General features: G+C 38.9%; 1 protein-coding gene across 7 annotated transcripts in view; it reads left to right on the plus strand.

The window, feature by feature from the left end:
* The window catches only part of ptpn13 (protein tyrosine phosphatase non-receptor type 13), a 62,038-nt gene that overhangs the window by 21,904 nt on the left and 17,613 nt on the right, over positions 1–22,521 (plus strand). For 5 of the 7 annotated variants that reach the window (XM_057359890.1, XM_057359892.1, XM_057359893.1 and 2 more), the window contains exons 7-20: positions 2,704–3,267; positions 11,946–12,038; positions 12,129–12,219; positions 12,767–12,965; positions 13,551–13,625; positions 13,716–13,890; positions 14,022–14,172; positions 15,807–15,945; positions 16,029–16,181; positions 16,310–16,492; positions 16,619–16,781; positions 18,228–18,573; positions 20,939–21,018; positions 21,784–21,846. In XM_057359890.1, coding sequence (XP_057215873.1) covers positions 2,704–3,267; positions 11,946–12,038; positions 12,129–12,219; positions 12,767–12,965; positions 13,551–13,625; positions 13,716–13,890; positions 14,022–14,172; positions 15,807–15,945; positions 16,029–16,181; positions 16,310–16,492; positions 16,619–16,781; positions 18,228–18,573; positions 20,939–21,018; positions 21,784–21,846 — 2,475 coding nt within the window. The remainder of the gene's footprint in view (positions 1–2,703; positions 3,268–11,945; positions 12,039–12,128; positions 12,220–12,766; positions 12,966–13,550; positions 13,626–13,715; positions 13,891–14,021; positions 14,173–15,806; positions 15,946–16,028; positions 16,182–16,309; positions 16,493–16,618; positions 16,782–18,227; positions 18,574–20,938; positions 21,019–21,783; positions 21,847–22,521) is intronic. The other 2 variants (XM_057359894.1, XM_057359897.1) reach the window with 1 other exon arrangement.

Genomic DNA, 22,521 nt, shown 5'->3' on the forward strand with positions numbered 1-22,521 from the left:
TGCGTCAACCTCACACTAAGTTGGAGTTATAAATGAAGTATTTCACCTCATTCTGCAGTGATTTCTAGCGATTGAACGATTTAATACCATAAAGAGATAAGATTCATGAAGATTCAGCAGTTGTCCAGTTTTGAAGGAAATGACTCACAACGTAAACAACGCAGGTCTTGGTACCGACATGACTCAGCTTTGGCCCTTCAGGGGATAGCGCTTATCAGAACATAAGAATAGAAGATCCCTCCCTCCCTCCCACAGGAGACAAGCCAGAACAGCCCTGGCCATGGGAAGTGCCAAAATCAAACCGAAGATTGTTGAAGGAGTTTTGAGATCATCGAAAGATTGCAGATAGAAAGTTCCGGGGAATTTTCTTGGGAGTTTGTGAAATGTATTTTCTAAAATTGGTGTGATGCCACAATGTGCAGATTGTTTAGTTTGGCGATGTTCAAATTTTAAGTTTACTTAAACAATGTCACATGACCTAAAGAGACCGATAACCCAGAAATAAAACCATCATTTATTCACTCTCATGTCATTTTAAAACCTAAATATGACTCTTCTGTGGAACACAAAAGAAGAGACTGTAATTTGAGAAATGTCTCGGCGATTTTGTGTCCATACAGTGGAAGTCAAAGGGGGCCAGCGTTGTTTGGTTACCTACATTCTTCAAAATATCTTATTTTGTGTTTTTCAGAAGAAAGAAAGTCATACAGGTTTGGAATGAAATGAGAGTAAATAATAAAAGAATATTTTTTGGGTGAACTGTCTCTTTAATGACATCAGGGATGGTGAGGATCATTGTTGTTGTTGTTAATACTTTGGTGGTTTGTTCAAATCCCTTAAGTAAACTTTGGCACATATCTCATCTGAACTGTTTTTCTTGTCTGTGTGATTGATGCCTCATGTTTTGTTGAGGAGAGGTGTGGTACTAGTTTTCTAAGTGCTAAAAATGACAACTTTCTCCTTATGGATCATGAAATAAGTGACGTTTAAGTGAGTCTGTCTCTTACACAATCTAGACATGTTAAAAGCCCCACACACATCTCTGTCTTTGTCTCTCTTTTCATGTTTTTCTCATTGCGTCTTGGTCTGGTTTTTGTGCTTTGTAGTTTAATGATGTGTCTAATGCTGAATGAGAGCTTGTTTTTTTCTCTCTCTCTTTTACGTCTCCTCTCACTCCTTGTTTCTCTCTGTTCATCTCCCAGATTTCCAGCTCCCTCACTTTTCTCTCTCCGTCAGTCCGTCCGTCTTTCTTCCTCTCTCGTCCCAGCTCGGTCTCGTAAGCAATGTGTGCGCATAGACGTTTTGAAGCGAAACTAGACAAGCATATCACCGCAAACCAAAACCATTGCATTTCGTTTTGGAAAATATGAGCGAATCTTCCCAGTGGTTTTAGCTAAGCTGCCGAAATTCTCTACGGAGAACACAAAACACAACTGGAGCGGTTATGTAACTGCGGCGTGGCATCGATCACCCATCGACGTTTCCCAGAGCTTTCACAGCTTCTTCTGGATGACTTTTGTTTTTATGCAGTTATATGTGGCTGCACGTAAGGGTCATGAAGCCTGCTTAGATGGTGACTCATTTAACACTGGTTTCTTTTTGTGTTTTTATACGGATGACATGAAACCTCGGCAGCAAAGTCATAACCGTGGTCTAGAGTAGACCTATGTCACTGGTTTTTAGCTAGAAATTCATTGGAAATTTGTCATTCTAAACCTGCATGACGTTCTTCTGTTGAACACAAAAGAAGATATTTTGAGAAATGGCTCTGTGGTTTTGTGTCCATACAATGGAAGTCAATGGGGGTCAGTGTTGTTTGGTTATCAACATTCTTCAAAATAGCATACAGGTTTAGAATGACAGATGAATGAATCAACGCTGGAAGAATGAAATCATTTTTGGATGAACTCTCTCTTTCACTTGTAAAGTACCGGCAGGAATTGAATTCCTTTAGAGCTTAAAGCTTAAGAAAATATGTGGCATCATAGTATCGGTTTCACTTGTTTATATACTGTAGTATGAAGGCTCACATGTACGATTTTGCCTCTATGTTCAAAGTAAAGTGATAGGTCACCCCAAAATAGATATCCTGTCATCATTTACTCACCCGCATGTCATTTCAAACCTGTATGACTCTCTTTCTTCCGCAGAACACAAAAGAAGATATTTTGAAGAATGTTATTAACTGGCCCCCATTCACTTGCATTGGTTTTGTGTCCATACAATCGAAGTGAATTGGTGCCAGCAACTTTCTTCAGAATATCTTCGTTTGTGTTCTACGGAAAAAAGAAAGAAAGACATACAGGCTTAAAATGACAAGAACGTGCGTAAATGACGACAGAATTTTCATTTTGGGTTGAACTGTCCCTTTAAGCATCAAAATGACATGCCTCTCTTCATCAAGTGTTTGAAACTCTCTCTGCTCCTGTGATATTCTGAGCTTGTTTTAAAGAAGTCATCCAGGACCCATCTGTATCGTCCCTGTCTTCCTGATTGACGGGGCTGGAATTGGCATGGCAACAAGCGTGTCGCTAGAAGCTTAGGGTGAAATAAGAGGGGCTTTAGAGAAAACTACAATTGTCCCTCTGTTCTTTTAGCCAATTAGGGCCCGTTTTATTGTCATCCTGGTGAAATAACACAATGTATCCTAACAAAATCTGCAGTGTTTTAATTAAACTTTGATTGTTTCTTTTTTTATTTTAGGACGAAGTGCTGCCCATCGCGTGCTGGAGCGCTATCGTGCCCGGACTCAGGAGCAGGCCAACCTGAACCGGGGCCTCAGCCGCTCGATGGGCTCTCTTCCCATCGAGGACCTCGTCGGGGCAGACGAGGGTCCCCTTCAGAACCCCCCCTCAGATTACCACGCCGGGTCCGAGTCCTCTTCAGAGCTCTACCACCAACGCCATCAGCAACATTTGCATCAGCAGCGCGGCCGACACTTGGAGCCGGACCACCGTTCCCACCCTCATCAACGAAACAAAAGCTGGGCGTCCTCGGCGGATCTAGGATGCCTCGATCCGGAGATGCTACGCTTCGGGGCGCTAGAGGACGCTCGGAGGGGCAACAGCGCCTTGAGCTCTCGCTCGGCAGGGCGACACAAGTCGTCGACGAAGTCTAGGGACTCTCGATATTCGGACTTTGGGAGCATGGATGTGCAGAAGCCCCATCACAGGTCGAACAATTCTGTCGCCTCGGCGTTCAATAACGCTTACGATCGGCTCAAGGAGAAGCAGAAGAAACTTCAGGTGTTGAAGCAGGCCATGGATGGTGAGGATTTTTGATTTGTACATTTAGTCCAGTGAGGCTGATGTGTGTTGTTTAGGACGTTGGCATAAATGAACCCCGTAAGAGATAAATATTGAGATTTGACCTTTGTATTCTTGTTGGTTCATAGGAAACTGTGGGTTCCATCCTGAAAGTTATAGACATGATTTTTTTTGTGTTTTGTTCAAATGCTAAATCTACATCGACCTGACAGCTGAACCCAGCCTGACCACTGTTTGTTTACAAACTCTATTCGTTTCCGACTGGTATCCCACCATGAGAATATCGAAATTCATCTGTCAACTCCGTGTAATTTTTAGCTAAAATTTTTAGTGAAGAGATTTCCAAAAACCTCATCCTGATAGTTTCTGCGAAGTCACACATCTTGCGGCGTAGCGCCGAGGTTGACCGGTTGTGTGGTGGGAGCGAGTTATGAATGGGTTTCGCTTTTTTTTTTGTGCGTGAGGCCTGCTGCCAGGTTCTTTATGACTCAATCTGGCTCAGGCCTTCAGATTCCTGGAACTAATTAGAGATGGATAATTCTAGGCCTTTAAAGCTCACATACTTATGCAAGCAGTTTCCTCGCTCTGTCTTTCACTCGTTCAGACTCTCTCGCCATTTTCCGCTTGCGTTTCATTCAGAATGTTCCACTGTTTTCCCGTGTTCGGGAGGCTGTCGTAAATCATAGCTAGTATGTAGCATGACAAGCTAAAGTTTTGAAGTTCAACTAGGCTTTGCTCTTTCAAGACAGATTGATTACAAGCTGCTAATAAAAAATTGAACTGCATTGAAGCTGTTTAACCTTTTTTTACACATTTAAAGCTGTGTGAGCAAGTATGTAAAAAAACGATGTTCAAATTGTCGTCTTACCTCAATTCACAATGTAGAGCTTATAATAATCATTTATAAGTTGTGTCAGGTACGATTTTGTTGGCCATGTCACTTTGACCTCATTGCAGCTTTAACTATTTAGGTTATTTTATTGAGGTTTTAATTGTTATTTTTTAAAAACGGCTTTAACCTGCCGCAAAAAGAGTGTTCTTGTCCATTAAAAATCTACTTTCTGAAAGAATCGGCCTCCATGTTAAAAACATTCGTCGTGTGTCAAAGTCTTCATAAGAACAGTCTGAACTGAACTCTTCAAACTGTTCAAGCACATGTGGCACATTCATGCACACAACCTTCGCCTGGTCTCCATATGGACGTTTTCTCGACGGAGAGCAGCTTTGCTTTTTTTTTAATAAAGCTCAGGCTTTCCAGTCCAGTCTGGCTCGAACTGAGCCCACAAGCTGTTTGGTGGCTATTTTTACCACCGCTGAGCTCAGAACCAAAGACATTCTCTTTCCAGTCCGAGCGGCTAATGGATTCATTTAGCACTTCTCTGGAAGGCATCTTTTAAAGGGGTCATTTTCTACCCTTTTGTAACATTTTCCCTTTGAAGTTCAGTTTTACTTGACTTTTTTCACCCTTGGAATTATACCTTAAGATGTGTAATAGAAATTAAACATCCAGTTAGCATTTAGCATGTTTTATAAAAAGCCGTTCATATGGACATGGCTGTTCAAATGTCCACGACATACACTGTAAAAAATGACTTTCTTACTAAGTCTTTTTTTCTTATTTTCCAGTAAAAATGTCTAAACATTCTTGAATCAAGAAGCATTTTTTATTTGATGAGCAAAATGTTTTTAGTAAAAAAATATGAAATTTCAGTGAATTTGTGCTTAAAACAAGCAAGAAAATCTGCCAATGGGGTAAGAAAAATAATCTTGAATTGAGTGACTAAGAAAAAGGTAAACCTTAATTCAAGATTATTTTTCTTATCCCACTGGCAGATTTATTTTGCTTGTTTTAAGCACAAATTCACTTATTTTCTTAGGTCATTTTGCTCATCAAGAAAATGCATCTTGATTCAAGAATTTGTAGACATTTTTACTGGAAAACAAGAAAAAAAGACTAAGTAAGAAAGTCATTTTTTGCAGTGTAGTCGTGACATCATCAGCATGACAGTTTCTGATTGGTCGTTTTTGCAGCTTTGTAAAATCCGATCCTTTTTACAGTCGATCAGAGCGAATTGGATGGGTTCGTGTTTTTGTTCTTTTTAAATAGAGCAGAACCTGAATTTATGTGACATCTCATAGCTTATGTGAAGTCAGGGCTAGCAAATCCTAAGATTCTGTGTACATGGAGAAGCCGTCTGTCCATCTTCTTGTGTAAACTCGAGTCGTGTTCATTTTCCTGATAATAACTGGCCGCATTATCCGCAATCCTGGAGAGAAGGAATGTCCAGCTCTATTAGAACACAACCAAGCATGATGGCAAAGAGCATTTTGTTTGGTCTCTGTTTTTGCCGTGAATGGATGAAATTGAACGCAGACCATTTGTAGTGACGTGAAAATATGTAGTTTGACATCTAGTGTTGTTTGTTTTTGCTATGTGTTTATGCCGCCTGCATATCTCTGTTGAGTGTGTGTACTGTGCATGAGGGGAGATGCAATTTTAGATGTTTAAGGTTGATAACATTGATGTTTATTGAGTAGAATTGCACGTCCATCTGTTTGGATTACATTTTATTGACGTTCCCTTAACGTTTAGGTCAGTAGGTCATTTGGATTTAAAAGCTTTTTGAAGGCGGTTCAGGAACTACGTGAAGAACTTTTTTCAACTTTTTTACAAATTCTATGAACTCTACCTCTTCAGCATTTCACAGGGTTTCTCGGTATTCAATGTTCATGTAATGTTAAGACACATGATTTGTGACTTGTCGCTTATTTGTGCATGGTTTCGCTGTGGAGTGATCGGATTAGATTTTTTCTCTTTCACAAACATGCATATATATCTTATCTGTTTGACACCTGTGTGAACTGACATCCACTTAAACATTTTGACGTTTTCGTCGAAAGTGATTGGATCAAATACCTCATAAGGGAGAAATTTACATTTAAGCATTTGTTAGACATTTGAGCCAAAGCAGCTCTGTTTTTTTTTAGAAAATTAGTTCTAAAAGTAACATCATTTACTTTAGCATTTTTTAAATCGAATCTTAAAACCTATTTTTTAGGTTAGCTTCTCCTAGATGGTTTTATTATATTACACCTGTCTTTTACTATGTGTTTGGTTCTTTATTTAATTAAATTTTAATTAAATACCTTGACAAGCTGCTTTAAAGGCGCTATATAAAATAAAGTTGTCATTATTACTTGCAGATGTTTCATTTTAAATGGATAGTTCACCCAAAAATGAAAATTATGTCATGAATTACTCACCCTCAAGTTGTTTGGTTGAACACAAAGACATTTGAGCTAGTAAGATTTCTGGGTCACCATTGACTACCATAATAGGAAAAATGATTGTGTATTTTTTGTTCTGTTGAACACAAAATTAGATATTTTGAAGAATTTAGGATTTTGGGCACCTTGGACTACCATTGTCATTTTTTTCTATACTGTGATTGGTGTCCCAGAACTCTCAGTTAATAACATTTTATGTACTAAATATCCTCTCTGTGTTCAACAGAACAAAGACATTTATACAGGTTTGGAACAACTTGAGGTTGAGTAAATGATGACAGAATTTTCATTTTTGGGTGAACTGTCGCTTTAAAAGGATAATTTACCCAAGATTGGAAATTTGTTTATTTACTCACTGTCATGTCCAAACCTGTCTGACTTCTTCTTCTGCAGAACACAAAAGAAGATATTTTAAAGAATGTTGGTAGCCAAACAACAACCATTGACTTCCATTATATGGACACACAAACACGGAGACATTCAAAATATTTATTTTGTGTCCAACAGGTTTTGACTGACAGGAGGATGAATAAACAATGACAGAATTTTTATTTTGGGGTGTACTGTCTCTTTAATTCATAGGCACACAGCAGATCCTAAAACAGCCTGCAAATAAATGACACTATTGATTTTCTCAGTACTTTCCTGAGCCACTGTTGAGGAAATGATGTACAGATCATAGGATTGAGAAGGGGGAGATTAGGTATACATGACAAATAATAGGTTAAAGTCAAGTTAAATATAGCAGCTTTGAGTGTTTAAAACCTCCACAAAGTGTCCCTCTGAGCTTCCATTGGCCGACTTACAAAATCTGAGATCATCACAGCTGTTTGCAAACCCAGAAAACTGAATCTCAACAATAGATGATTCAGATCCAACGGCTTCTGGGACTTCATCTGTTTTGTCTTTTGTAAGCAGGTGTTTCAATGTCCATGACACTTTCCAGCAAGTACTTATATTATTTACCTCTAGTTCACGTAAAGTTTAACGTAAAGTTTAAAGGAGACAAATCTGAACATTGATAAATATTTATGGCATACTTGCTTTTGTTCACATTAAATTCATTGTCCTGTACCCTCACTAATGTCTGTGACTGAAGGAGGGGCGTGTTCGGAGTAGAAGCATCACAACATTCTGGCACATTTGACAGATCGCAGAGCGCAGCAGGAAACTGATTTGCATGACAGGTCGTCGTGCATACGGCGTGTAGCAGAACACATCGTCCTAGTGCCCGATGCACTCGCTTTGTCTTTCCTTATTTCGCAAATGATCTCCCAACATAACAAGTAAAATGCATTAGGACATCCATAGAAGAGAAGTAGAACACGACAGCTCCAAACACGCCTTCGATGCCTTTTAGCATACACGCTGTCACACCTACAAACACTGCAGGGTACCATGGGCCATTTGAATGATCTGGTGTGTTTATGTGTCTGTGACTCACGCTTCAACATGAGCATCCCACTAGACTCTGATAACTGCGCTGTGTAGGCAGCGTTTTCCATTGTAGTGTGTTGGGTTTTTGTATTGTTTGTGCAGCTTGAGGCTGAAGAGATGCATTGTGGGACATTTTTTGTAAGCGAGTAAGCACAAAATGATGCACCTGACGTGACCCAAACACACGGCGATGGGTCAGGAATGCAGTTTATTTACCTATTTCCTCCTTCGTTTGACTCGTCGGTTTACTATATCCATCAAACGTTGTAGCATTTTGTTTCCGTTCTAGTACAAGACGTTTTGTTGATGTCTTGACTGTCATTGTTTCACTGGAGGTTAAGGTAAATGTTTACTGATGTGATCTGTCAGCCGAGCATGAGACGAAAGAGTTATTGCTCTGGTGATTGATGAACTCTCCCTTTTTAAAACTCCCGGCTTGAGAAACCTTCAGGAATGTTGGTTATGCTAAATATGCTTGATTTAGTAAGTGCATGGACTCGATTTTCTGGTCTTGACAAACTTGTTTATAGTGTGGGGTAGAGTTTGAGTTTCAGTCTTGGTTTGGAGTGATGTCATGCGCACACACACACACACGCACACGCACACGCACACACACACACAGGGCAAAGCAGTGATTCACAGTTTCCTACCTTAGCTTTGTCTGCGAATGCAAAATGGGTGATTATTTGACTAAGAACACAGAGCCAGTGACTGTTTTATCTTTTAAAGGGATACTTCACCCAAAAATGAAATTTCTGTCATCATTTACTCACCCTCAGATTGTTCCAACCCTGTATACATTTATTTGTTCTGCTTAACACAAAGGAAGATATTTGGAAGAATGTCAGTAACCAAACAGATCTCATCCCCCATTGACTCCCATAGTATTTATTTTCCCTACTATCCCACGGATCCTTTCAATTAAGCAATTGTTTCTCTGGTCATGTGACCACATGGGCGGGTGCCTCGAGATAACATTTAAATACAATGTAAGTGAGAAAAAAGATTTTGAAAAATATGTGGTGAACCTGTAGGGGATTTACAGTAAAAGACCCGTAGACCAGTTATGAATGAATGAAGACAAGAAGTCAGGATTGTAATTAATAGAAGAAAATTTACTGAAGAAACATAGTTTGTGTTTTTGCCAGCAGAAGTCGGCTTCAGCACTCTCAAGGAGTTCCACACAGAGGTGGACAGTAACGAAGTAAATTTGCTTGAGTACTTGTACTTCAACTTCACTACATTTGAAAGACAAATATCGTACTTTTTACTCCACTACATTTATAAAAAGGTCCAAAAGTAGAAAATGGTTTCTATGCAGCGGGGTTTCCTGTGTGCGCAAGTTATCTGGCTTGCGATCTTCCAGGACCTTTTACTGTTGCCAAGTATTTCAGTTTTTCTAAGCTCGCGGTTTTCCGGCAAGCTTTGAATGGCCATTTGGCAGATTTTTTTAACGCAAATCTGGCAACTCTGGGATCTTCCCCGCTAAACTAATGTAAACGTAGGCGCTGCTACACCATTGATAGCGCTCTGAAAAGGCAAATAGAACAATAAAAGAGGAAAAAGGCACATGTTAAAGTGTGGTGTAATCATCTGTGGGTTACGATCAGTCAAAGATCGTAGAAACATTGTCATGAAACTGATCGGCATAACGGCTAAACGGTAAATAAGCATCACATACTAGTGGTGGGCGATACTGTAAAATTTAGTATCGATCTGATACCAAGTAAATGCAGGGCCAGTATTGCCGATTTCGATACCGATACCAATACTTTTAACTTTTAAAAAGCATTCACTTGAACTTACATTTACTTTCCTGTAGATGAAATGTCACGATTTATCAGATGAATGCATCATTAATATGCTAAATCTGAATACATTTTCATGACCACTAAAATATTTTGTGATTTGTGCTCTTAATGTGCCTGTAGGCTAATTAATCATGTAGATGTTAAAACACTGGACATCATTTAAACCAAATAAATCTATTTATTTAGTTATTTATTCCTGTAATCGAATTTGCAAACATGAACTTTGCACCAAATTATTACTGGAAATAGTAACAATAACAGATTAACACAACAGAAAAACGATATTTAACAAAACAATTTCTCGTTATCCCAGTACTACTTCTCTAGCTTTAAAAAAACCCAAAGTGGACAAAATTATTACTCAAGAACAAAGATTTTAAAACTGCTTTTCCGTTTTTGTTCAGTGTTATGTGTAGACAAAATAATAGAACAAATGAACATGTTTCCCTTTCATTGCACTTTTTTAAGTGAATTTATAAACAAAGTGCACACTATTATTTAAGCACTTTATTTACTTTGTGTCTCAAACAATAAAGTACTTTCAATCTTTGGCTTTTTACCCCCAAAGGCCCACTGCCATACATCGCAGTTCGCAGTGTTTTTATTCACCGAGGTGATAAAACTCCACACGATGCTCCTCTTCTTTTCGCCAGCTGCGTCTGCGCGCTTGCGCTTGGCGCTGCTGAGTCACGTGATAGCGGACTACAAAACACAGCAGGGCAGGGAGGAGCAACGTGTGCAAAACTAGGTGTATGGGAAATGGTTTTTCTTCATTATACAATTATTAGCTACATTAGTAAATAAATAAAATCAGTAGTAAAAACTAAAAACACATTAGTATCGATATTTTTATGTTAGGATCGATCCTTTTCGATACAACCTCAGTATCGAAAGTATCGATACTTCAGGATCGATCCGCCCACCACTATCAGGTTGCTTCAGAGGCACAAGGTATACGACAATAAAACATTGCACAACTGACATAAAGGAAATTTACTTTTAATACTTGAGTACTTTTAAAAGCACGTACTTCTGTACTTTTACTCAAGTAAGAATCTGTCTTTACAACTTTTACTTGTAGTGGAGTAATATTTGACCAGTAGTATCTGTACTTTCACTCAAGTAAGGAAGTTGTGTACTTCGTCCACCTCTGGTTCCACTGGCCCACCTGCCTTACATCCAAAATGCAGTAGTATTTAAGCTAACAGAGTCAACTAACTACGTCATTACTTGGGTAAATCAAGCTCACGTGATGGGTTATCAATAGATAAACAAGAACACAAAGCTCTCAAACACTTCTGGAGTCATGAGACAGGACATATGGTCCTATAGATTATCAAAGATGACAGGCATGTATTATAATACGAATTAAAACATGACGTTACGTCTGTCTCGTGTTTTTCCACTCTTTCTCACTTTCCTGAAGCAATACAATCACACGTACACAAACTCCTCGAGGGTAGAGTGTGTGCTAACGGAAGATGTTTTCAAACATGATGATAAGAAGTCACACAGTCACACCAACCTAGCAGGGAGAGAGGTGGTGTTAATCGTGCTTAAATCATCAATTTAAAATAAGATAATGCTGAATAATAATTGATTAAGAAATGTCAAAACCGCATAAAAGTATTTATATTTGAAGTAAGGTGAAGCCACGGCACCGGTCCCTTCAAACCTATAAACCTTGTTTGAGAATAAATATGTCAAAAAAAAAACTTTTATCTTTATTTGAATACTCAACTCAACTTTATTTATATAGCGCTTTTTTACAATTTTCATTGTTACAAAGCAGCTGTACATGAGACATATTGACTATAAGCAAAACAATTAAAGTTGTACCTGTAAAAACAAGACAAAGGTGAAAACACAGAAGACAGACACACCCACATACAAAACACTCCACACACATGTGCTAACACACATACACACAGACACACACACACAGACACGCACGCACACACACACACACACACACACACACACACACACACACGGACACAGACAAGTACCTCAGAATAGCCTCAGAAATGATTGTATGTATTTATTTACTTCTATTCTATTCTACTTGCTTGTTTATTTTATTTGCTTATTTATCATTTCCAACCATTGATTCATTTATTTTTACACTTCTCTGTATTTTCAGATCCCACGCACACCCACAGAAGATACCACAGTGACTACAGTTCATCCAGCGAGAGCCCCTCCGTGACATCATCAGACCCCGATTACAGACAAGGTTCGTCTGCTAATAACCTCATCTATCTATGGCAGGTGCTTTACATGTTCCTCATACATCATTATTTCTCTTTCTTCCTCTCACAAACAGCTAAAAAGCCTGATGATCTGAGACGATACAGTTCTCAGGTGGGACTGTCCGAGCATGACCCCGTTTCGCTCAGCGGTGCTCAGAGACACAGGTATTCTCTCATGCTCTGATCAGTCATGCATGCGTTCCAAGAACCGACTCATTAAATAAATAGATCCAGCGTAAGTGCTGCAAACATCCCCTTGTGTAGCTCATAAATCAGTGTTTCTACGGCTCCCCCTTCTGGTCAAATAGGGGCACTACACGATTTTTTCCTGCAGTAGAAGATGTTGTGGTGGTGACGGTTGCCAGGTGTTGCTGGCATGTAAAGGGGGTTTTAGGTCAGGGTAATTAGTTCCTAAAGGATGCTCAGGGTGCAGAGATGCGGCAGGTTACCGACGGCAACCATAGCATGTCATCTGGTTGTGCTGACGTAACATAGCCAAGCTGCTGATATTGCAAACTAGTGTCTGTATCTGTTTAAATGAATGTGTCCATCTGTATATCTCAAACTTAAGACAGTCATAATACATCTGAAGTATGTTGATGACAAATGCAATGTTTATAATTCATAGATGAAAGAGATGCTAGAATAACTTGAGTGTAAACTTGACATTGGGCTCGGATTGAAACATCGTCCTGATCCGTCTTGTGTCCAGAATACTTGAGGCTGGTCAAGACGAGCTGTCAGGCACAGAACTTCTGATCCAGCGACAGGAAGAGATGCACAGGCTCCAGGCCCGGCTGTCCCGAGCATCTGCCTATCCCGGAGATGACCCCCGGACCTCCATAATGGACCTGGTGGAACCCTTTCGCAGCATTCCTTTGGACGCCGGCCACAACCTTAGAAAATCCAAAGTAATTAAGTTCAACTAAATTCAGATTGAGAATCAAGTATGAATGATGCAATGCTGAAGAAACCGAGTTCTGAATTTATCTCAGTTTGAATTCACGTTTTGTTACGAAGCCTTAAAGTCCCCGTGCACCGGAAATTGCGATCGTTTTTACTTCCGTATTCTGACACATTTCCGAGTGGAAACGAATTTCAAAGGAGAAAATTTGTGGGCGTGGCTTGCGTTTTTCACTGCGAATTGATTGGATGTGTAAAAACAGCTGTTGCATTGATTTTGAAATGAAACTGGCAGCAGACTGACAGTTGAAGGGGAGGAGTTAACGGATGCTCCGGCCAAGCCGTCTAATTTACATCATTTGAGATGGATTGTCATTTCAGGGCAGAAGTGCATTTTCAGATTTTAACTGAAGATTATGAGGGTACATGAATTTTAAAAAGAAAATGACCCACATTAATAAGCTAGTTACTATAAACGCTGCAATATTTCATGAAAAAATAAGAATTGTTTTTTCACTGAATTTTTAATTTCACTGGGACTTTAAGGTTCACCTGGGCATCTTTTTTATGAAGTCTGTTTGTTTTGGTTGCAGAATTTCTTCGGACCCGAGTTTGTGAAGATGAGCAGCGAGCCGTGTATGGTCTTAAACGTCCCTTCATCCATAATGGTGAGATGATGCATTCTCATACAGTACCACAGACTCTACCAGCCTGTTTTTGTGTATGTGTGCATTCATCTGTGTGTTTACGTGTGACAGAATAAACGTGGAAAGGTGGAAGAGAGTCAGAGGAAGGTGGGAGTGGTCTTACCGAACAGTCAGAGGTTGGAGCTGTGCTGCGATGTGAAGTCGATCTGTAAGGATGTGCTGGACATGGTCATTGCTCATGTGGGGCTGGTGGAACACCACCTGTTCAGCCTCGCCTACCTGAAAGGTTCATAAAACCCCTTAATGAATTCATTATAAATAACAAAATATTTCTGTTTTATTTTCCACAAGGAAATATCTAACAGATTTTGCTGGTGTAATTCCTATAATCCATTTGTTTACTTTTATTTTCCCCAGGGGACGAGTTCTTCTTCATCGATAACGATGCCAAACTTTTGAAGGTGGCCCCCGACGGTTGGAAGGACGACCCTAAGAAAAAGAAAACGGATGTCAATTTTAATCTGTTTTTGCGTATCAAGTTTTTTCAAGATGATGTCAACTTAATACAGTAAGAGCTCAAGGCCTGTCTCACAGAAGCACCTGTAATGTTTTCTTGCACATGCCCGAACTAGTGTTGTTTTTGGCGGCCTGTTTTCATTTTAGTTTTAGTCTAGTCTTTGTGTCAAGCTGTCATTTTAGTTTTATTAGTTTTAGTCACGTTCATACACTTTTTAGTCTAGTCAAGTTTCAGTCGATTTTAGTCTTATTTTAGTCAGAATTATCCATGACTATTTTCGTCTAGTTTTAGTCGACGAAAACTGATGACATTTTAGTCTAGTTTTAGTCAATGAAAATTGTATTTTAGTCTCTTTTTAGTAATGCAATTCTATGTAACCCAGTCAGTATAAGTACCTAGTAGTATAGACCAAACCAAAATTTTATTTTAGCCAAACCCATTTCAAACAAGGTTATCTTATTCCAGACACGGAAGACATTTGATTTGAATTTACGGCCATCAGTAGGGGTGGGAATCTCTAGGCACGTCACGATGCGATTCGATTACGATTCAGAGGGCGAATGTGATCATAAAACAATTCTCGATGCATCTTTTTCTTATACAAATTTTCTTTTTCTCGCTGTGTGTAGCATTTGTCATAACACAGACCGATTTTACTTCCAATATCCTTTATTAATAAAACAAATGGAAGTGATTTCGCAAGTCAACTGGAAGGTTACATTTGCCAGCATTGCAAAGAACCAACAGGAGAAGAGTAAGTGCCCTCAGTGCCCTGTAGTAGCATACAGAATGCAGTAAATTAATGCAGACTTTTTTTGCACATAGCACTGGAGCTAGAGAGGTTTAAAGTTATTATAGTTCACTAAAGTATTTTTTGTCGGAGTGTTCAATTTAACGGGACTTTTATTTTGACGGGTCTTGGGTTAGACGCTTGAGTTTTTGTGTTTGCCGATAGCTTCACTCAAACAGTAAACGCTCGTAAAATAAACTCAGAGCAACTCTGGAGATGAAGTTCGTGTGTTCATATCCTAATACAGTGCAGACGCAGATAAATCCTCGACCATCACTCGTGTTGTATGTTAAACTGTGCACATAATTCATTCAGACACGCTGAACAGCCAGATGACATTTAACTAACAGGATTCCGCATCAGATGAAATAACGTTATAACATTTCGTCTCGTCTCGTTTTGGTCAACGACAATGAAGAGACATTTTAGCATAGTTTTTATTTTGTAAACCACATTTAGTCTCGTTTTTATTCGTCATCAATATTGCATTGTACATTTAATTATAGTCATCGTCACATGACCAGCATTTACGTTGCGTCTCGTCTCGTTTTCGTCACGTGACAAAGGTTCGTTGACGACCATATTTCGTCATAATTTTCGTTGACGAAAGCAACACTAGCCCGAACGTGCTGGTGTTTGTTTTGACGTGCACATTAGACAAATTCTTATTAATTCTCATAATTGTGTTTATAAGTGCATTTAATTTTTTTTAAGAATAGTTTTATGAACCATCCAAGTTGAAAGTCATTCTGGTTGTTTTCCACCCTGTTATGTCAATCAAAAACATAACTCTTACATTTCAACACAACATTAAGAGAGAGATAGAATATAAACCATCAATAAAACATCCTCTAGTTGCGGATACACAATCTTCTCTTTGTGTTATTTTCCGTAGGCACACGATGACCAAACACCAGTACTATCTTCAGCTGCGGAAGGATATCCTGGAGGAGCGGGTGCGATGTGACCTTGAAAATGCGGTGATCTTGGCATCTTTGGCACTGCAGGCAGAGTTTGGAGACTATCAGCCTGAGGTACAACAACTAAAAACCAGACGATATTTTGTTTCGTGATGTGTGTTTTTGTTGTCAAATAACAAATGTCAAATGTTCATCAGCTCCACGGAAAGACGTATTTCAGGACGGAGCACTACCTCCCCGCCTCCGTGCTGGATAAGATCGATCAGACCACCGTTAAAGAGCAGCTGCCCAAACTCCACGCCTCATACTTCAATGCCTCAGAGGAAGAGGCGGAGCTTGAGTTTCTCAAGGTCAGGGACCGATCAAAAGTGATTTTAGAGACATGAAAACAAAAGAGTGCAGAAATAAGGACACGGAATTGTATAAATGCAGGTTGTAGTGTGCCTGCGACTAGATCTGTCTTCTCTGTTGTGTAAAGGTGTGCCAGCGACTGACAGAATATGGAGTTCACTTCCATCGCGTGCTGCCAGAAAAAAGATCCCAGACTGGCATCATGCTGGGCATTTACTCAAAAGGTGTCTATATCTTTGAGGTTCTCAATGGAAATCGAACCCCCGTGCTACGGTTCCCCTGGAGGGACACCAAGAAGATCTCCTTTACGGTAAGATGTTTGCGTGTTGATTTAGTCACATGAGTTTTATCAAAGGGACATTTTTCAGAAGTCAAATTTTTGATGTATTTTGAATGTCAGATTCACGCCCTTCATGTGTGTGTTTTCATACGCCAGAAAAAGAAGGTTTGCTTGCAGAACACTTCAGATGGGATTAAACACTTGTTTCAGACAGACAGTCAGAAGACCTGCCAGTATCTGCTGCAGTTGTGCTCGGCCCAGTACAAATTCCACCTGCACACGAAGGCCCGACAGAACAACCAAGAACTGCAAGATTTGGGTGAGGGAGAAAAGAGACAAAAAATAAATATAATGTTATGTAATGGCAAGGTTAACTTGAGTATAAACAACCTTTGGCTGAAACTAACAATGGCCATGACACTATTTTTTAAACAGCAGCTGTAATGTTAATTTCTGTTATGAAAAAAAATGCATAAAAGAAAAAAATCTTATATATAAAAAGCTCAATTTAGACAGTGGCATGGTTAACATTTGGTCATGTGGGCCTGTTAAGTGTTTTGGTATCCTTTTGGTACCATGTTTTATTTATTCTGTATATTCCAATCCATAATTTCCATTTTTTCAACTTCTGTCACTATTTTCTGTATTAATTTGTATTTACTGTGAAGCTGCAACAATGCAAAATTGTGAAAAGTGCTAATTAGAAATGTTACCTTAGCAATAAACTGAAATAAGTTTAAGCAGAGGCATTAGTATTAACCAGAAATTAATTAAAACTAAACTTAAACTAAAATAAAAATTAATTAAGCCTATAGCTAAAATAAAAAAATAACAGAAGCACACAACAAAATGTCTAAAATTTAACTACAATTAACATGAAAATGAAAAATATAAAAATGAAAGTTAATTTAGGCACTAAAATGTTACAAAATATAAACTAATCTGAAATAAAAATTAGGCAAACTTAAATGGAAAAAAATAAATAATAAACAGCTGACAAAAGCACATAAACAAAATTACAAAAGAAGTTATTTAAAAGTTAAAAAAAAATACAAATTAAAGTTCATTTGAAGTATGAATAAACTTGATGTTTAAACTGAGGCACTAAAATGATTATAAATATAAACTACATCTGAAATAAAAACAATTATACTTATATGGCAAAAAATAAACAATAAAAGTTGACAAACTTTTATATTTAAATGAAAGGGATAATTCACTCAAAAATGAAAACCCTGTCTTCATTTACTCACCCTCAGGTTGTTTCAAACCTATATAAATGTCTTTGTTCTGTTAAACACAGAGAAAGATATTTAAAAGAAAGAATGTTAGCCATTTTCAGTTCTGTGACTTCATCCACTACTATAGTAGGAAAAATAATATTGCATATTTTTTTGTTCTGTTGAACACATAATGAGATATTTTGAAGAATTTAGGAAACCAAACAGTTCTGGGGCACCTTTGACTAGCATTTAATTCTTCCTACTGTGGCAGTCAATGATGTCAAAGAATTGAAAATTGCTAACATTCTTCCAAATATCTTTCTCTGTGTTCATCAGTTTATACAGGTTAGAAATGACATGAGGCTGAGCAAATGATGACAGAATTTTCATTTTTGGGTGAACTATCACTTTAACATGAAAACTAAAACTATTACACAAAAGCTATTTCAAAATACGTATGAAACTGCAAAGAAATGTCAAATCTGTGTTATTTCACCACACCATACTTCTGTGACGATGTATTTCACTCTTCTTGTCTTCAGAGAACTCTCCTCTGGGCAGTCTGCAGTACTCTGATGGGATGAGTTTCTCCCCCGGCTCAGAGCCGGACCTTTACAAGAGAATGTCCTACTCGGAGATGTCCCTCAACAAGAATGCTCGGATCTCTATCCCACCGGCCTATCCGGGCTTAAACAGCAGCTCTAACTCTAAGATGAAGAGTCGTTCCCATCATAACTTGAGTCAGTTGCCTGAGTCACCTGAGCATAGGATGGTGCCTTTCGGTAGCCAATTACAGAGCGGCATGGCTCGATCGCAAGTGCTTGTGTCATCGCATCAGCGTGCAAGCTCAGACACAGACTCCATCCTCGCCGCCAGACAGCAGGAGGGGTGAGAGAGAAACACACAGAACAGAAATTGTACATATTATATACTCCATTCTTCTTTGCTTTGCTGTTGTTTCTTGTTGTACGATTTATACCTGTCTCACTCTCCTGCAAAATATTTTTAAACCTTTTCTCACTGTCTGCACACTTCTGTCTTTAATTCATCTTTGCATTACATACATTTTTTTAGATCAGTCTTACTTTGCTTTCCTGAAATTTCTTGTTTAAATTACAACTCCTTTTTTCTTGTCTTCACACCTGTCTTGCTCTCCTTCATTTATGTCAGCAATCTTCTAACTTTAATTCTGCGTTTTATTTTATTTTTTATGTCTCACTCTCCATTTGACATTTTTACATCCGTCTTTCTCCTACATGTCTCATCTTTAATTCTGCATTTTATTTAACTTAACATCATAATAAATATCTTTACACCCATCCTTGCTTTGCTGTTCTTTCACATGTTGTACACTTAATTTAACAAATGTCTCGCTCTCCATTTTAGAAATCTTTACATACATTTTACTTCGCTTGTCGTTGTTTCTTATTTTACACCTGTCTCACCTTCCTGCAGATTGTGTCTTTACAGGGCTTTCACGGTTATGAAATTTGTCTATTTATTGTCTAATAAATCATTGCGATTATGACGATTAATTGTCTGTATTAGGGCTTTGACATTTAATTCTCATACATTTTTAATTCGGCTTTGAAACGACCATATTGTTCTGAATATAAGACTATGTTTTACTTTCTTTTAAAAAATGGGTTCATCATATATTTAATTCTAGGCTTTTACATGTCTATAATACAGCCGTCAAATACGTGTAAAACGAGTTTGATCAGAATTGAATTGAAGCCACTATTAAAATGCTATCAGTTATAGAAAAGCTTCTAGTCTGTTTTTTTTCTCACTACAATAACATTTTACTTCTATGTTAATGAAATTTTGGTAGGCTGGTTTTCAGATTATCTTAAATAATATTAAATTGTACTGCAGGTTTTTTATGGTATATGCTTTAAAGTTTTTTTTAAGTGATTGTTGGTACATTTTACCAGTATTATCATACTTTAGTTACAATATGTACACTAAAATATGCAATATGCAGGCACTGCAGCTCTCCCTTGTGTCTTCTATAGAGATGTGCAATAATTGCGATGATCTGAAACCATCGCGATGAGAAGATTATTTAATAATCCTGACAGCCCTACCTGTCTCGCTCACTTACACTTATCATGTCTGCACACTTCTATCTTCAATTCTTAATTTCACTAAAACTTTATATCTCTGCAACCGTCTTGCTTTGATTTTCTTGTGTTTTACACCTGTCTCACACTTATGTCTCTACACTTGTCTCACTCTCTTACTTTGTTGCAGTTTTCCAATGTCATACCCGTCTCTCACTCCCTTCATCTTTGCATTTCTGAGTTTATCTGTCAGCCCGCCACTAAGATGCTCAGTGCTGACAGCGTTAATCAGCTCTCAAGAGAGAGACTTGTGTGTGATTATTTTCATAACTGTGTGAAGATAATATTAGAGATTCACACTCTGGGGTGTAACACACGCTTGTCAAAACTGTAATCTTGTAAATAAAGCACGTCTGAATTTAAAGGTGCAATGTGGAGATTTTAGCGGCATCTAGTGGTCAGGTTGCGAATTGCCCCTCCCTTCAAAGCGCTACGGCAGCTCTCACAGGAGAAAGATGTCGTCACGTTTTGGGACATATTTACGAAAGGAGAACGTATTTACGAAACGTGCTCTGTAGAGTAGTTTGTCCATTTAGGGCTACTGTAGAAACAACATGGTGAACTCCATGTAAGGGGACCCGCTGTGTACATAGATAGAAATAGCTCGTTCTAGTGTAATAAAAACATAATTATGTCTTCAGAGGTGTTTAAAGAGCTTACATAATGAAGCGTTATGTATATTATATAGCATTTCTGTCAATAGATCCTCAATCATTTGCACCTTTAAAAAAATCATAAACTGAGTTTTATAAAATCGGTGTATAATTTCAGTGCATTAAAAAAGTCAATTCTGTCATTATTTACTTATCCTTATGTCTTTCAAACTGTATGATGTAATTTTATTCATTGAACACAAAAGAGTATACATTTTACCAGTATGCGATTTCTTGAAATCAAACCCACCACCCAAAATAATGACCGATTTATCATTGTTGGTGGAACTATTCCTTTTAACAGTAATACACTTTACCTCCTGCCATATTTCCGGATGAATCCGTGAAACTCGCCCTGCGTTCATTCATCCTGCTTGACTACTGGAAGTAATTGCCTGTTCTGTTTCTCATCATCTTGTTCTCTCTCTCTCTCGCTCTCTCTCTCAATGCTTTTGGCCCGGCCGCCCACGCCAGTCCCAGCTGGGTCTCCAGTGGCTTGAAGAAAGGGTCGGACTCCTCCTCCGGTGAGGACATTGGACAGGCGTATGTCGTAGGTGAGGACCATAACGCATATTACACCTACCTAAAACATAAGGATGTGCACAACATGTTTTCAAAAGCGATGTAGGCGGGCCGTCATCGATCAGAATGTGTGTGGCTGTAGTGGCGATGATCTAAAGGGCATATAGACAATTTGACAGCACAAAGGAACAAAAAAGGAAACAAAACGAGATGATTTTCAATGAAGTAGTTTTCTAGACAGCTGTTGGATGATCAAAACTCATCCCCAACTGCTTAATGGATCATTACCCTCAAACTGAGCATCTGTCTGCCATTGAATGACTCCTTGCTGACTTCCTTTCTTTTGTAGTTATTTTCTCTGTTTTGTTCTCTTGCGCTCCTCTCACGGTCTGTCAGGATAGCGGGCCGTGTTTCTCTGTGGAGACGGCGGCTGTCTGCTTCTGTCGTTTCATCTTTTTAACAGCTCTGTCTCTCCATTCCCTCACTGATCTTATGACTTTACCTCCATTTCATCACATCATCTGCTGTCGGATCGGAGAGGACGGCAGCACGGAAATCCTCTCAACGTCTTGCTCGGTGTGCTGTGTAATGGCATAGGATTTTAGAGTCTGAATTGATGCACTTGTTTATGTGATATAACATCCAAAGTATAAATGAAAATGAAAACAAATGCTCAGTTAACGCAAAGTGCAGTCATTGTGAAGTCAAATATTAACCCTGTTTGGTTTGACACATTGATAAATCGCCGCTAGATTTCATAATATTCGTCTTGCCGTGACATATTTCTGTTTCCTCAGGTGTTAGCATGCACAGCTCCGGAGCCCCGCCGTCTACTCCCGCTTCCTCCATCAGAATCGGCGGTACGGTATCTGAGTTTCGTTTAGCGCTTTCATCGGTTAAAAATGTTCCCGCCTACCCGTCTGGTTCTGTTCTGAGGTGGTCAGATTTAAAAAGTCCTGAAAAGTCGTGTCCTGGTCTGCCCTGAACACACACATCTGCTAGAATTACAGGCAGCTTCCAGCGAAGCAAATCAGGCATGTTAGTTTACCTCACGCTGGCCTCAGAACCACAAATCCTGAGGAGAATTTTCTAAATCCTACATGTGTCTGTTGCGCTGTTACATACTCTCTCTTTCTTGGCTCAAGTTGTGCCGTCATCTCTCTGGCTTTACACGCGTGATATTGACAGCCATTACGAACGCGCCTCTAAGCTGTGTGTTCAGCGAGTTCTGTCGGCTCTGATATACGGCCGTGTTGTGGGTTCATCTCTTTTATCCTACAGTATGAGCTGCAGACCGCCCGGTTGGGCTCGTAAGCATAGCACATCAGTGGAGCCAAACATAACACTATCTGTTACTAGCAAGAGACAAGCATTAATGAGCGAATTAGTCTTGCTAAGAGTGTGGATGAGGTGTGAGGTATGTTAAACATTAAAAATCTTCAGACTGGCTGCAGCAGTTTCACACTTGGATGCCTTTGCATGCATGCCTTTTACCCTAAAATTCACCTTCAGGTCTTTCCAAACCTGTAGATTTT

The sequence above is a fragment of the Triplophysa rosa genome, linkage group LG19 (genome assembly GCF_024868665.1).
Source record: "Triplophysa rosa linkage group LG19, Trosa_1v2, whole genome shotgun sequence".
NCBI lineage: Eukaryota > Metazoa > Chordata > Actinopteri > Cypriniformes > Nemacheilidae > Triplophysa > Triplophysa rosa.